Source organism: Gymnoscopelus braueri (genome assembly GCF_963280865.1).
Source record: "Gymnoscopelus braueri genome assembly, chromosome: 19".
Lineage (NCBI taxonomy): Eukaryota > Metazoa > Chordata > Actinopteri > Myctophiformes > Myctophidae > Gymnoscopelus > Gymnoscopelus braueri.
In genome coordinates, this window is record NC_137621.1 from 10,296,648 (window position 1) to 10,312,120 (window position 15,473).

Below are 15,473 nucleotides of genomic sequence, written 5' to 3' on the forward strand. Positions count from 1 at the left end.
TATAATACACATCCGACATATGATTACATCAATACGTTAGCTTCTTGTCCGTACGACTATAACTTGTGTTAAACAGAGTTAGATGACGTCAGTGTTGTTTACATGTCATTTATTTTACAATAGAAGGCCAGTGTTCAGGTCTCATCTTCACACGGGGCGTTCTCGCTTAGATCTATGAGGTGGCACTGCACAATCTTTGTGTTATAGGGACTTCATTTTTTAATTTTTACATTAACCACTTGAACACTCACATCCCTATTCTGGGGGGAACATTAGCCGGTAATAGCCGATCTACAAGCTCACAATATTGTTTGTTTCAGCAAAGAGGTTTGCTGTACAGGGAAAAAAAGACAAAAAATAACTGTTAAAGCGGACTTGAGCCACGAGAGGCACCGCCGAGCGAGCCGCCAGGCGAGCAAGACGCCGTGCCAAGCGTTGCGAAGTCTGCTCATACCCCCCCCATAGTCAACATGTACTGCCCCCCCCCCCCCCTTTGCAGTCAAACATTTGACTTCTTCCAAGAAGTCACCCGTTTGCCGTCTTGGAAGTGAGAATGCGTTGTGAAATGGCTAAAAAAAGCAACAAAAAAAAAGCAAAAATAACATAAATGGCAGATCCACAAGCTCACAACACATCACAATACGACACGTTTTGAGCTTGTAGATCGGTATTTGAGCTTGTAGATCCCTATTTTTTAATTTTATTTTGACAAGAATGAAATGCCCAAAATAGGGATGCCAGGTTTAAACTGGTTAAACTGGCACAATAATGTTGTGAATGAATGTTTTTTTTGTAGATCTGCTACTTTTGATACTTTTGTGTGACGTATGATCAAGTACAGCGTTAATTTACAAAAAAAAACACAAAAAGTTTAAATATGGAGATAAGAGGTTTCCTGAAGCCCGACAGCACCGATATAGTTTTTTTCCTATCTTATCCAAATTGGGCCCCAGCCCCCCACTTCCTAACCCCTGCGTTCCAGACAGTTCCATCCAGACACGCTTCTATTCTGAGATATTCACCCAGAGCCGAGCCCCTCGCTGATAACACAAGTTTGAAGCGGCAGCAGCAGCAACTCCCCCCTTTCAACCAAATATCTACAAACTATGAAAATATCTATATCTGCCTCCTGCTGCATGACATCTACGTCTACACCAGGTTAAAATCACAGCTACACGTTCAGCCATTAAATGTGTCCTACTTTCTACTGCTGCACGCTCACTGAACTATAGTTCCACTTTGGTTCATCTCCACCAGGAATACTAAGTTTTGGGGGGAGATGGTGGTGGTGGTGGGGGGGGGGGGGGGCAGTCAGATAATACTACTGTAGGGCTGGTCTTGTACCTTTATACTCGGCTGTTGAAACAGTGTTTTTTTTTTCTTTTACGGCGTGGCTCTCGCAGTCTATAAAAGGGTTTAGTTAGATTGGACCCCCAATCTAAAAACTGTTCATTTAACTCTGAGTGTACAAAATGGAACCAAATGTATACCGTACAGAATTACAACGCCGTAATAGGGTCCATTGGGAATCCCAAACCCAACTGTTGGGTTACAGCGGGTTAGTCTGTGTGTCCGGAGAGAATCTCTCAAACCGCTGGGCCGATCGGCACCAAGAAGTACCTCCGCTAATTTCATATTTTAAACATTTAACTTAAATTTTCAGTCAAAGTCAATGGTGCTCAGATCACGCTGAAACCTTGCCCAAATTTGGAATCATAAGTCATAGAAATGTCATCAACGACTGATGTTATTATTATAACAATGATAATAATCATATTCCGGCCTGGACCGCTGGCTGACAGCGTGTCGTGGGTTTGAATCCCGATCCAGCCGGCCTTTCCTGCGCGTCATTCCCCATTTCCTGTCAGCCTACTGTCCTATCTATAATAAAGGCATAAAAGCCAAAAATAAATAAAATAAAGAACAATAATAATAATCATATTCCATAATAAGTCCATCTCTCACCGGTGTCCTTGGAGGTGACCTTGCGTCGGGGCTTCATCAGGGGCATGGTGGCCTCCACGGAGCCCAGAGGGTAGTTCAGGTCCCTCCTCAGGTTGGGTGGGAACTGCAGGTGCCCGCCGCCGCCGCCCTGCGAGCCTGGCATCATGGGCATCATGCCCGGCTTGGGCATCTTCATGATGGGGGACATGAAGGGCCCCATCAAGGCTTTGCTGGGCGACAGCCGCGCCTCCAGGGAGCGCTGGAAGGCGCCCGGGCTGGGCGCCCGGGGCAGGTGGTTGGCCATGGAGGAGTTGGGCGGGTAGTGGGGCGAGGAGGGGGGCTGGCGCGAGGACAGGGGTACGGGCATGGTGCCCCCCGACGACGACATGTAGGGAGACTGGCGATGATGCCACTGCTCCTGCCCCGCCCTGCCGTCCATGTCGTCCCGACCCAGCGGGCCGTACGGCGGCATCTGCGACGGCGGTGGCGCCCCCTGTCGGCAGAGTGGTGGAAAAAGAACTCAAATGTTTTACTTAAGTAAAAGTACCAATACCGCAATGTTTACAAGGAAAAGTCCAGGATTCAAAATTTACTTGAGTAAAAGTACAAAAGTTATTGGCATCAAAATATACTTTAAGTACCCAAAGTAAAATAACTATTTTTTTTGCAAATAGTCGCGATGCGACGTGTTGTGAGCTTGTAGATCTGCTATTTTCAAATAGCCTAGGTATAAAATAGGGCTAAAGTGGTTAATGTATGTTTTATAATATAATAATTTATATCTGCAAAGTAACTAGTAACTAAAACATTCAAATAATTGTAATGGAGTAAAAGTACAACATTTGCCTCTGAGATGTAGTAGAGTAGAAGTAAAAGTATTGGAAATTGGAAATACTCAAGTAAAGTACAAAAAAACGAAGTACTTTTTTTTTTGTACTTAGTTACTAAGTTACTAAGTAACTAAGTACAAAAATGTACTTAGTTACTTTCCACCACTGGTGGCTTTTAGGCCTTAACAAAAGTTGCACAGAGGGGCAGATATGTCAAAAAACGTAAAGACAAAGAAATGATCTGACAATGGTCAATACCAATAGCTCCAGAAATAGTGGAAATAGACGATCTACAAGCTCACAACGCATGAACCTTTCTCAACATGGAAACGATTATAACGATTAATTGCAATTAGACCAGTGGTTTTCAACCAGTGGTCCGGGGACCACCAGTGGTCCTTGAGGGAGTACCAGGGGGTCCCCAGCGAAATTAGTTAACATAGCGTCACAATCATTTTAATGGCTTAGCTTTGGCTATTTTTGAAAAACCTTGAAAAAGTGTGCATATCTTTGAATATTCATATTTTTTAAAGCGAAAATTAACTGAAATCTTTGCTTCTGGCGTTCTCTGGCACAAAACATTTTCAAATGGGGGTCCGCGGCCAAATGTATATCAATTTAGGGGTCCTTGGCATGAAAAAGGTTGAAAACCACTGAATTAGACGATTCTATGTAATACTTGTGATATTGTGGCCTACCTATATATATGTAATACTTGTGACATTGTGGCCTACCTGTATTTATGTAATACTTGTGATATTGTGGCCTATATATATGTAATACTTGTGATATTGTGGCCTGTATATATGTAATACTTGTGATATTGTGGCCTGTATATATGTAATACTTGTGATATTGTGGCCTGTATATATGTAATACTTGTGATATTGTGGCCTGTATATATGTAATACTTGTGATATTGTGGCCTGTATATATGTAATACTTGTGATATTGTGGCCTGTATATATGTAATACTTGTGATATTGTGGCCTGTATATATGTAATACTTGTGATATTGTGGCCTACCTGTATATATGTAATACTTGTGACATTGTGGCCTACCTGTTTATATGTAATACTTGTGATATTGTGGCCTACCTGTATATATGTAATACTTTATATTGTGGCCTACCTGTCGGTTGGGGTATGGATAGCCCAGGTCTGTCCTGGACGGCCCCCACATGTTGGGGCCGTCGGCGGCGTGGTTGGGGGGGGCGGGGGGTCCGCCGCCGCTCATCATGGCGTGTTGTTGTTGTTGTTGGGGCCCCTGCGGCGGGCCCGGGCCCCCCCCCGCGGGGCCCATGCGGTCCCGGGGGTACGGGTAGGGGAACTGGCCCTGGATGGGTCTGCGCTCGGGGCCGGAGTAGGCGGCGTGGGGCGGGTACTGGCCGTGGTACATGTCGGGCTGCTGGCCGCCGGCGTGCTGCATGGCGTACATGGCGTCCCCCTCGTGCCTCTTGCCCGGGGGTCCTCCGTACATGCCCTCCATGGGACGCTTGTAGCCCTGTGAGGACACGGGGAGGTGTAGGAGTTAAGCACATGATGAACCCTATAGCAGGGGTCTTCAACGTTTTCAGCCCAAGGACCCCCTAGCTGAGATAGAGATGAAGCAGGGACCCCCTACTCTATATTGTATAAAATTGTGTTTCAGATTAAAGTTTTTTTTTTACTTAGTCTGCTCTTTTTTCCCTCTACACCTATAGTCTCTTTGCCAAAAATAGCCGATCTACAAGCTCTCAACGCCTCGCAGCGCGAGGCGTTGAGAGCTTGTAGATCTGCTATTTTCGGCTAATGTTCCCCTCAGAAAAGGAATTCTAGGGTTCAAGTGGTTAATGTAAAAAAACAAAATCCTATCACACAAAGATTTGGCGGACCCCCTGTAGTAGCTTTGAGGACCCCCTAGGGGTCCCGGACCCCCTGTTGAAGATCCCTGCCCTACAGTGTCCTTATGCTGTGCAAAATAGCAGATCTATAAACTCACGACGCTTTGCGACATGGCGTGACAACATGTGAGCCTGTAGATCAGTTACTTTTGGCAGAGATTTGGTGTAGAGGAAAAAAAGGAGCGGACCTAGTATAGAGCCCTGGGGGACCTTAGTCAACAAAGTGGTTAAAGGTGGGATTGTATAAAAAACCATCATCCATAAAATGTAATCTCAACATCTCCCAGTTCATAATAATAATAATCCCAAATCAAAATGCATTCATACTGCATGCAGTCAATGCCTCTGACTGTCTAGTTTGTGTGCCTTTTCTCTCTCTCTGTGTCTCTGTCTCCGCACACGCACACGCACACGCACACGCACACGCACATGCACACGCACGGGAGATGACAGCTGTCGGTAGATTTAATACATCTACAACGTTAGCCTACGCATTTATTTCACAAAACACTGACTCAAAAGATTGACACGTTGTGTGTTCAGACTCTGCTGGTTCATTTAGGGTAATTGATTTAAATCTGTTGTTGCCGTTATTGTTGCCACTGTGAGATCAGTTTACCACCAAGTAATAAAACAATGAATAAACATGAACCCACGCAACATCACCAGTGTGTGTGTGTGTGTGTGTGTGTGTGTGTGTGTGTGTGTGTGTGTGTGTGTGTGTGTGTGTGTGTGTGTGTGTGTGTGTGTGTGTGAGAGACAGAAGACAACATGTTGATGCATAACGTCACAAAGGCAGACTGATGTGAGCATGGTGTTTGTGTGATCAGAAACAGTGGTGGAAAACATGTTTTACTCAAGTAAAAGTATCAATGCTGCAATATAGAAACACTCTGTTACAAGTAAAAGTCAGAAATTCAGAATTTACTTGAGTAAAAGTACAAAAGTATTGGCATCAAAATGTACTTAAAGTACCAAAAGTAAAAGCACAACAATATTTGAAAATAGCAGATCTACAAGCTCACAACACGTTGCGATGCGACGTGTTGTGAGCTTGTAGATCGGCTATTTTCAAATAGCCTATGTATAAAATAGGGCTAAAGTGGTTAATGTATGTTTCATAATGTAATAATTTATATCTGCAAAGTAACTAGTAACTAAAGTTTTCAAATAATTGTAGTGGAGTAAAAGTATGATATTTGCCTCTGAGATGTAGTGGAGTAGAAGTAAAAGTATTGGAAATTGGAAATACTCAGGTAAAGTACAAATAGCTCAAAATTGTACTTAAGTACAGTACTTAAGTAAATGTACTTAGTTACTTTCCACCACTGCCATTGGTCGAAACCGTTTCCGCTCGTTCGTGACAGTGGCCCCTAGGCCGTTTTAAGCTGCAGTACCTATGAATGGCCAGCATGTCCAATGCGCGTCAATGAAACCTCTGGGTTCTGGGGGCTTGGTTAAGAGTCTCGCTCAGGGACACACATCGACACATTGCTGGCCTGGCAGGCTTCCGCTGAAAATAGCAGATCGACAAGTTGCGTTGTTGTGAGCTTGTCGATGGGCTATTTTCAGCTCAGATATATAGCCTAATGCAGAGCGAGAACATACAGCAGATCTATGAGCTTATATATCTGCTTATTTTTTAATAGCCAAAGAAATCTAAAAATGACACAGATGCTTTCCCGGACTGAATGGGTGAAAACAAAGGGGTTTAGTCACCTGCTGCTGTGGGTACATGCCAGCCGGGTGCATGCCATACGGCATGGCTGGATACTGCTGGCTGTAGCCGTCATGTGATCTGCAACAGGAAGGACATGAAGAAGAGGAGATTACATCTGACCGATTCAAATACCAACGTACAGTAAGCAGTATAACTAAATGTAGCAAAGACACACACACACACACACACACACACACACACACACACACACACACACACACACACACACACACACACACACACACACACACACACACACACACACACACACACACACACACACACACACACACACACACACACACACACACTGACCTCTGCTGTGCAGGGTATCTGTTGGGTGAATACATGCTGCTCTCGCTGTTGGAAGGGCCCATGTTGTTCTGGCTCCCCGGGGGGCCCATGCCCCCCCCCTCCATGCCCATCACATGGTCCGGTCTGAAAATTAATTTAAATATTAATAAGGTGGGTATGGCTATGACAAGCTTCGGCTTCGGCCCAAACCTTTTTCGCCTTTTTTGTTGACTATATTCTGTATGTTCAACTGTTTCTTTTAAATCATGACCGAAATAAACTAACTAACTAACTAACTAACTAACTAAATAACTAACTAACAAACATACATTACTTCACCTAAACACCCATGCTCTGCAGTGGTGTAAAGTAACTAAGTACATTTACTCTAGTACTGTACTCAAGTACAATCCTGCGGTACTTTTACTTTACTGGACTATTTCCAATTGTCTATACTTTCACTTTTACTCCACTACATCTCAGAGGCAAATATTGTACTTTTACTCCACTACAATTATTTGAAAACTTTAGTTACTAGTTACTTTGCAGATATAAATTATTACATTATAAAACATTTGAGCACTTTTTCCACCACTGCTGCTCTGTAGCTCTGGGCAGTGCACTACTGAATGCACAGAGCGTGGCAAAATTCTGTTAACTGTGTCTGTTAACTCATTGCCTGCCATGGAAGAATTCATTCGTCAAATTCAGCCTGCCAAGGACTAGTTTGCCTAGTTCGCAGTTAGTTAGGCTAGTTAGGAAGCGCCGGCCCTGTGTGTGTGTGTGTGTGTGTGTGTGTGTGTGTGTGTGTGTGTGTGTGTGTGTGTGTGTGTGTGTGTGCCCATACCTCCTGTCATAGCCTGGCCCGTACGGGTACTGGGAGCGCTGGCCCATGCCCAGGGCAGACGGAGGTCGACTGTACATCTCCTGCATGCCACCGCTGGGCATCTGGCCTGGCATGTAGGGCTCTGCTGCTGCCACTGAGGAGAGGAGAGGAGAGAGAGGACGGGCATAGAGGTTATACACACATCTCAGGAGAATACCCCCAAACCATATGGAGACAAATTATACAGGAAAACAACAAAACCAAAGACGCAACTATAGGATGGGTATAAGAATGAAACTTCCTTTAGGGCGCGGTCACACCAAAACATGGTCGGCCGCTGTTAAACTCAGGTTCTGCCACAGTTTTTTTGCAGCCAGCGCATTCTAAATAAACAGAGATCGCTTTCAGGACCCTCCCATGCAACAGCTATCTATCGCAAGCGTCCGCCTTCGACTCACCCGATTGGACAGAGGGGGAAAAGCAGCGTACAGTAGAGCGCATAAACGCAAGATTTGCACGACAAGCGGAAAGATGCGCAAGACCATGAATCCACGCATTTGCATTGACAAAACATTGGCAGATTCCACGGTAAAATAAAAGTGCAGGTGTGACCGTGCCCTTTAAAGGAAAGGTTTAACATCTGTCGTTATTAACCCATTTTAGACCTGCGGTCGATTCTAAAAGATGTCGTCTAAGTCCTAACGGTTTTCTGGAAAAACATGATGTAACAAAAAAGGTGAGCAAGAAATCTAAAATAATTTCTCCATTGACTAGGAATTGATCTTTCAAAATATGCTCCTTGTTGACTTATGTCGTCCGGCAAGACCACTCTGCGGGCTCTTTTTCAGCCTGTAAACGAATGCAAACCAAGCTGATTCTGACAGCATAGAACATATATAAAAATGTCAACTTCCTGTTGATTTTACTATTTGAATATCCGGATCCAGTCCGGGTTTTCTTCCTGAAATAAATAAAAATATTTTTGATCTTAAGGAAATAGATTCAGTTCGATTAGATTATATTTCGATCGATTATTGATTTTTTTCTGACTTCTACAGATTTTTGTGACACCCCTAATTAGTAATATAAACTCATGTGACCCTAAGATAAGGTCTGGTTTATTTGACCATTTCTCGAGAATTTGTGCTGTCCTTTAGTTTAACCACCGGGTGGCAGCCTTTCCCCACAAATCACTGCATCTTTGTGTTGGCCTTGATCAAGCCTATTGTTGTGAGACTGATGCTGTTTTGCAGCAGTGGTGGGAAAAAAGGTTCATTTCAGTGAACGAACGATTTCGTTCACGTTCGCGGCAATGATTCGTTCAAATGATTCGTTCACGTTTTCGTTCAGTAGCGCTATTTTCTAGTGTTCAAAATTTACTCGAGTAAAAGTACAAAAGTATTGGCATCAAAATATACTTAAAGTACCAAAAGTAAAAGTACTAACATAATGAAAATAGCCGATCTACAAGCTCGCGACGCGTTGTGAGCTTGTAGATCTGCTATTTTCAAATAGCCTAGGTATAAAATAGGGCTAAATTGGTTAATGTATGTTTTATAATGTGTGTAAAACACCATCGCGGGAGCGTTTTTTTTTTACGTCGCCCGTGAACGTAACAGTTTCAGAAAGTGAACGAGCTCGTTCACGTTCGCGGCAAATGAACTAGTTATTTTGAGCGAATCGATCATGAACGACACATCACTATTTTGCAGCTAATATCCATGTGATTGTGATCCATTCAGCTCATGCATTCAGAGGACCCGTCATCCTTTTAGAAAGCAGCTACTGTTTGTTCTGAAGAGTAAAGCGCCTCAGCTGGCCAAAGCAGACGCCTCTCAGCAGGGAGCGAAGGATGAGAGGTTGAAAATATTAAAAAAGAAAAGAGGGGAAAAAGAAAGTAATCGACAGCAGAAAAAAAGAACAGCCTTCATCCAGAATAAAAAATGTTGTTGATCAAAAACAGCCAGTGGTGGAAAAAGTACTTACATTTTGTACTTTAAGTAGAAGTAGTATTGTAGCAGTATGTATTGGCATCAAAATATACTTAAGTACTACAAGTAAAAGTACTCATTATGCACAATGTCCCATTTCAACAAGTCTCAAAATGTATAAAATCCTTTGAAAATAGCAGATCTACAAGCTCACAACGCGTCACACTCGCAAAGCGACACGTTGTGAGCTTGTAGATCTGCTATTTTCAAAACATTTGTATACATATTATACATTTGAAAACTTAAAATTCAGCGAAATGAGTACTTTCTGCTTTTGGTACTAAGTACATTGTGATACCAATACTTTCGTACTTACACTCAAGTAAATTTTGAATTCTGGACTTTCACTTGTAACAGAGTATTTCTACATTGCAGTATTGGTACTTTTACTTAAAGGGATAGTTCACCCCCAAAATGACTTTTTTTTCTATCGATTAGTCACCCCATGGAGACTTGAATTCACGGATATGTTTTTGTTTTTGTCACATTCCTAAACCAATAATTTGATGACCGGCAGCGGTTCCGGTAGGAGACACAAAGAGTCTCCTTTGTGTCTCCTACCGGAACCGCTGCCTACCGGTCCGCTGGTCATCAAATTATTGTCTTAGGAATGTGACAAAAACAAAAAATCCGTGAATTGAAGTCTCCATGGGGTGACTAATCGATAGGAAAAAAAGTACTTTTTTTGGGTGAACTATCCCTTTAAGTAATAAATGTGAGTACTTGTTCCACCACTGAGGAACAGCCGCTTTTTATCCTCTGATCATTCTCAGAGCTTCCCTTTTTGCTCCAGACCAGGGGTCTTCAATGTTTTCAGGCCAAGGACCCCCTAGCTGAGAGAGAGATGAAGCAGGGACCCCCCTCTATATTGTATAAAATTGTGTTTCAAATAAACGTTAGCTGCTATTTTTTCCCTCTACAACTATATCTCTTTGCCAAAAATAGCCGATCTACAAGCTCACAACGCCTCGCAGCGCGAGGCGTTGTGAGCTTGTAGATCGGCTATTTTTGGCTAAAGTTCTCCTCAGAAAAGTGGTTAATGTAAAAAAAAAATCATATCACAAAAAGATTTTGCGGACCCCCTGTAGTAACTCTGAGGACCCCTAGGGGTCCCGGACCCCTTGTTGAAGACCCCTGCTCCAGACTGTATGACAGAAGCATTGAAAATCCAGTCTGGCTCGCGAGACTATACAGTTTCAGACAGGCAGGCAGACAGGCAGACAGGCTATAGGGAACACCCAGTAGCTGCTGTTGGAGGTCGACTCGACACTCACTCTTCCTCATGCCAGCGAAGGGGTCCTTGGCGTCGTACTGCTGCATCCTCATCATCATGTCGGCGGGCATGATGCCCAGACCCTGCTGCTGCTGCTGGTATGCTGCTGCCGCCGCCGCCGGGGGCCCAGGAGGCCCTCCTGCACCGCAACGCTTCTGGAAGGCTGGGTCACTCACCTCCGAGAACGGGTCCTGAATACTGACACTGGACCTGGGGGAGAGAGAGAGAGAGAGAGAGGGAGAGAGAGAGAGAGGGGGGGAGAGAGAGAGAGAGAGAGGGGGGGGAGAGGGGGGGAGAGAGAGAGAGAGGGAGGGAGAGGGGAGAGAGAGAGTGTTAATGCAGTGGTTCTCAAACTTTTTCATGTCAAGGACCCCCAAAAGTATATGTATTGGACCCCCATCTCAAAATATTTTAAATTTTTCATTTTTTTCAAATTTTCACGAAAAAATAAATAAATAGCAGATATACAAGCTCACAGCGCTGCAATCTCAGATATAGCGACCTTTTGTGTTTTTTCGTAAATTAACGCCCTACTTGATCATACTAAAGTGTCACACAGAAGCATCAAAAGTAGCAGATCTACAAGCGAAAACGCAGCTCGAAGCACTGTTGGTTTCGGCGACTAAAGCTATGATGAAAAATGTTGGTCGACTATCTTTTTTCACTGACGAAAACTAAACAAAAACAAAATAAAACCCAAGCTATACGATGACTAAAACTATGACTAAATATATCGACAATTTCACCAACAAATAAAAACTAGACTAAAATGTTAGTGAGGGATCTAGAGGAGAAGAGATCCAGTAGAACTAAAAGACAAGTTATTTTATGTTTGGTTGCGCTCTGGTGTTGTGCTCGCTGCGTTGTGAGCTTGTAGATCGGCTATTTTCAGCATGCAACCAAGTGTAAAATCTGCTAAAATACATTTCAGTCGACTATAATCTTATATTTAGTCGACTAAAACTAGACATAAACAAAAAAAATCTGAAGACTAAAATGTGACTAAAACTAAATGGCATTTTATTCAAAAGACTGTGACTGAAACTAAATCAAAATGTCACTAGTGCGAAGCTTTTTGTTTGCTTGAATTTGAATCCTGAAAAAGCAACAGTTTTGACACCTAATGAGGTTTCCATCCTAATACAGAGACGACACACGGCGTATGAAGGATTAACCCATTGAGGCCTGAGGTTCAGATTCTGCTAAATGTCTTCTAAATCCTAATAGTTTTCTGAAGAACGTACGTTTCTATATCAGTGGTTTTCAAACTTTTTCACGTCAAGGACCCCCAAAATGATATGTATTTGGCCGCGGACCCCAATCTCAAAATATTTTGTTCCAGGGACCCCCAGATGCAAAGATTTGGGTTTAAAATGTTCGCTTTAAAAGAATATAAATATATTAATTTGCACACATTTTCTCGATTTTTCAAAAATAGCAGATCTACAAGCTCATAAGCTTGTATATCTGCTATTTTTAAATGGCCAAAGTGTAAAATAATGCTTTTTAGCTCAAATGAAAAAGTGACACAGATGCGTTCCAGGTCTTAACGGGGTAATAACAGTGTATCGGTCATGTGGTGTGATGTGCTGCCACCTGTTGGGGGGCAGCGGTGTGACCTGTCCCAGTGGAGTGGTGGCCGGTGTGGGGGGCTTCAGGTCCCCCGCCGGCTCTGTGGTGGAGCTGCTGCCCCCCGACGACTGGGGGGTCTGAGGACCCTGGAGAGAGCCCCCCGAGTGGGCTGTGAGAGAGAGAGAGCGAGAGAGAGAGAGAGAGAGAGAGAGAGAGAGAGAGAGAGAGAGAGAGAGAGAGAGAGGGAGGGAGAGAGAGAGCGAGAGACGTTAGAAATACTAGGCCTGGTTCATGACTATGTCTTCAAAGCATTGATAAACATGACAGTCGATGAGAGAGACAAAGACAGACAGAGATAGAGAGAGACAGAGACAGAGACAGAGACAGAGACAGAGACAGAGACAGAGACAGAGACAGAGACAGAGACAGAGACAGAGACAGAGACAGAGACAGAGACAGAGACAGAGACAGAGACAGAGACAGGGGGACACAGAGAGAGAGAGAGAGAGACCAAGAGACAGAAAGACAAAGACAGACAGAGATAGAGAGACAGAGAGACAGAGAGACATAGAGACAGGGAGACAGGGAGACAGGGAGACAGGGAGACAGGGAGACAGGGAGACAGGGAGACAAGGAGACAGGGAGACAGGGAGAGAGAGAGACCAAGAGACTGAGAGACCAAGAGACAGAGAGACCAAGAGACAGACAGACAGACAGACAGACAGACAGACAGACAGACAGACAGACAGACAGACAGACAGACAGACAGACAGACAGACAGACAGACAGACAGATGGAGAGACCCCCCCAAAAAAAAGCAGAGAGGAGAGAGAAAGAGAGAAAAAGAGAAGCAGAGATAGTAGTTAGAGATACTAGGTCTGGTCCATGTGTATGAAGAAGAAGAAAAAGGATTGAGAAACACGAAAGTCTAAGAGAGAGAGAGAGAGAGAGAGAGAGAGAGAGAGAGAGAGAGAGAGAGAGAGAGAGAGAGAGAGGTGTGAGACTTAAAAACTCCCAGATGGAGACAGTTAAAGACAGTTGTCTGGATGAGACTCAACACTACAACAGATGTTGGAAGCAGGTTGTGTAGTTAGTTGTGTAGTTGTGTAGTTGTGTAGTTGTGTTGTGTTCTGGTTCTGTACGGAGGAGGACCAGAACGTACCACCATTACTGTACCGTACACAGCCCCGCACCGCAGCCAAGAGGCTCTTGGCTGCCATGAGAGCCGAGAGAGGAGCGTAACGGGACGAGCTAGAGAGTACCAGCATGTTATACACTGGTCTGGAAACCAGAAAAATCTGCCAGAGTAAAAAAAACTAATTAAACAACAGTAACAGTTTACCACGTGGTTCCCAGACTTTTTAGGCTGAGACCCCCAAAAAAAGTTTCGGTATCCTCTGGGCCCAAACAATAACAATGAATGACCAGATACAAATACATTAATTTGGGGGTCCTTGACATAAGAATGTTTGAGAAACACTGGTTTAAACTAACCTGACTTCGCCAGATGGGGCGGTATTGAGTTCACAGGTTCACAATACAGCCTCCATCTGGGATCGCTCAGAGAGTGGAGCTACACCGCACCGCGGCGGGTGCGAACCAATCAGCAGCTGCTAGGGGCGGGATCTTGGCGAGACCGGATGTGGCGCCAATCGAGAAGCGCTTAATGCTTTGTAGTTCTTTCACGATTCATCATGGTTGAATAGTATACAAAAGAACTACTGCTGGCACAGCTACTATGTAGACACGTCAATATGATTGGTTGGAGTTAGCACGCCCAGAAGGTGATAGACAGACGGTCCCATCCAATCACCTGCCAAGTAGCTTGAAAAAACGAACCGCCGTCTTGCAACAGTTTAGGTCCCAGATGGAAGTAGGCTGTGAAACAAGTGTGTGAAGCAAGCTTCTTCCATCTGGCGGAGTCAGGTTAGGTTTAAACAACATTAGGAAGCAAGCGCAAAATAAGCAACTACACTTCAGAAACAAGCAAGGAAAAACAAGCCCAAAGCAGCTTATAATAAGCAGACTTGGCAACACTGCACAGAACCCCTACACGAGGTAGTGTGGGACCCAGGAGAGGAACAGAATCATTCTCAAAGGCACGATTGAAAGTGAAGGGTGGAGGGTGGGGGGGGATTGGGGGGGGTGATTGTTCGGCACTTGATTGTTGGCTTGTTCCAGCAAGGAGAATGTTCAAGGTGTTCTTTATTGAGTATTAGAAAGCGTATTTGTATTTTCTCTGGCCAGATTGTTGTTGTTATGTGCCTGATTGTCCGGGGGGGTTAGAAGCTATTTGGCCTTGTTGTGACTACAGAGCCACGTTCCGTGAGTAACAGCCTGTGGTTGTAGTAACTAGGATCTTTGATGATTTCTGCTAGTGATGTGCTGGTCATGATCGATTCGTTCATAAGAACTAGCTCTTTGAAACAAAGGACAGATAGGTCAATTAACACGTTTTAGTTTGAGTAGAAGATGCAAATAGTAGGTATGCTACAGCTACTATTCATGAAGTTAATAGTAGTTAAAGACATGGTTGGAAATCGATAGTCATGTGAGTGTACTGACTTGGGCTGCTTTGTTTAAAATGATTATTATTATCATGAATAATTATCGACAAATAAAAATAACTTTACATTATATATTGCAGTAATGTATTACTTCTAAACATTATATTACAAAGAAGATGGTGCAATTAGATGGTGAATGACAGTGCTGTGTTTCTGTGCAGACTGTGCAGTCATGTCAGTGGGATCAGATGCACACAGTTGCAAGCAGTTAGCGTAGCGCATCGCATACGCTCCGCTGGGACCGGGAGCGCTACTGAACGAGAACGTGACCGAATCATGTGAACGAATCATTGCCGTGAACGCGAACGAAATCGTTCGTTCACCGAAATGAACTGTTTTTCCCACCACTAATTTCTGCCATCCTTTCTGACACGTCCATTGTACGTATATCGTAATCTTAAAGCTGCACGGTATGTAACTTTCCTCTTCTACCCCTGGATTTGAAGTGCCGAAATATTTACCATTGAGCTAATAGAGATAAATTGATGTCAGGTCAAAATTCATGTCATGTCCTGTGTCTATTATGTGAGACATGACCTTTGACACGATCTAAATGTCTCAATAGAAGAGCAG

At 43.8% G+C, this 15,473-nt stretch overlaps 1 protein-coding gene across 11 annotated transcripts in view; it reads right to left on the reverse strand.

Moving 5' to 3' along the window:
• The window catches only part of LOC308074911 (AT-rich interactive domain-containing protein 1B-like), a 32,639-nt gene that overhangs the window by 3,273 nt on the left and 13,893 nt on the right, over positions 1-15,473 (reverse strand). For all 11 annotated transcript variants that reach the window (XM_080414429.1, XM_080414438.1, XM_080414437.1 and 8 more), the window contains exons 5-11: positions 12,358-12,502; positions 10,763-10,971; positions 7,519-7,651; positions 6,693-6,815; positions 6,377-6,455; positions 3,907-4,278; positions 1,966-2,437 (exon numbers count right to left, since the gene is read on the reverse strand). In XM_080414429.1, the coding sequence (XP_080270555.1) occupies positions 1,966-2,437; positions 3,907-4,278; positions 6,377-6,455; positions 6,693-6,815; positions 7,519-7,651; positions 10,763-10,971; positions 12,358-12,502 (1,533 nt within the window). The remainder of the gene's footprint in view (positions 1-1,965; positions 2,438-3,906; positions 4,279-6,376; positions 6,456-6,692; positions 6,816-7,518; positions 7,652-10,762; positions 10,972-12,357; positions 12,503-15,473) is intronic.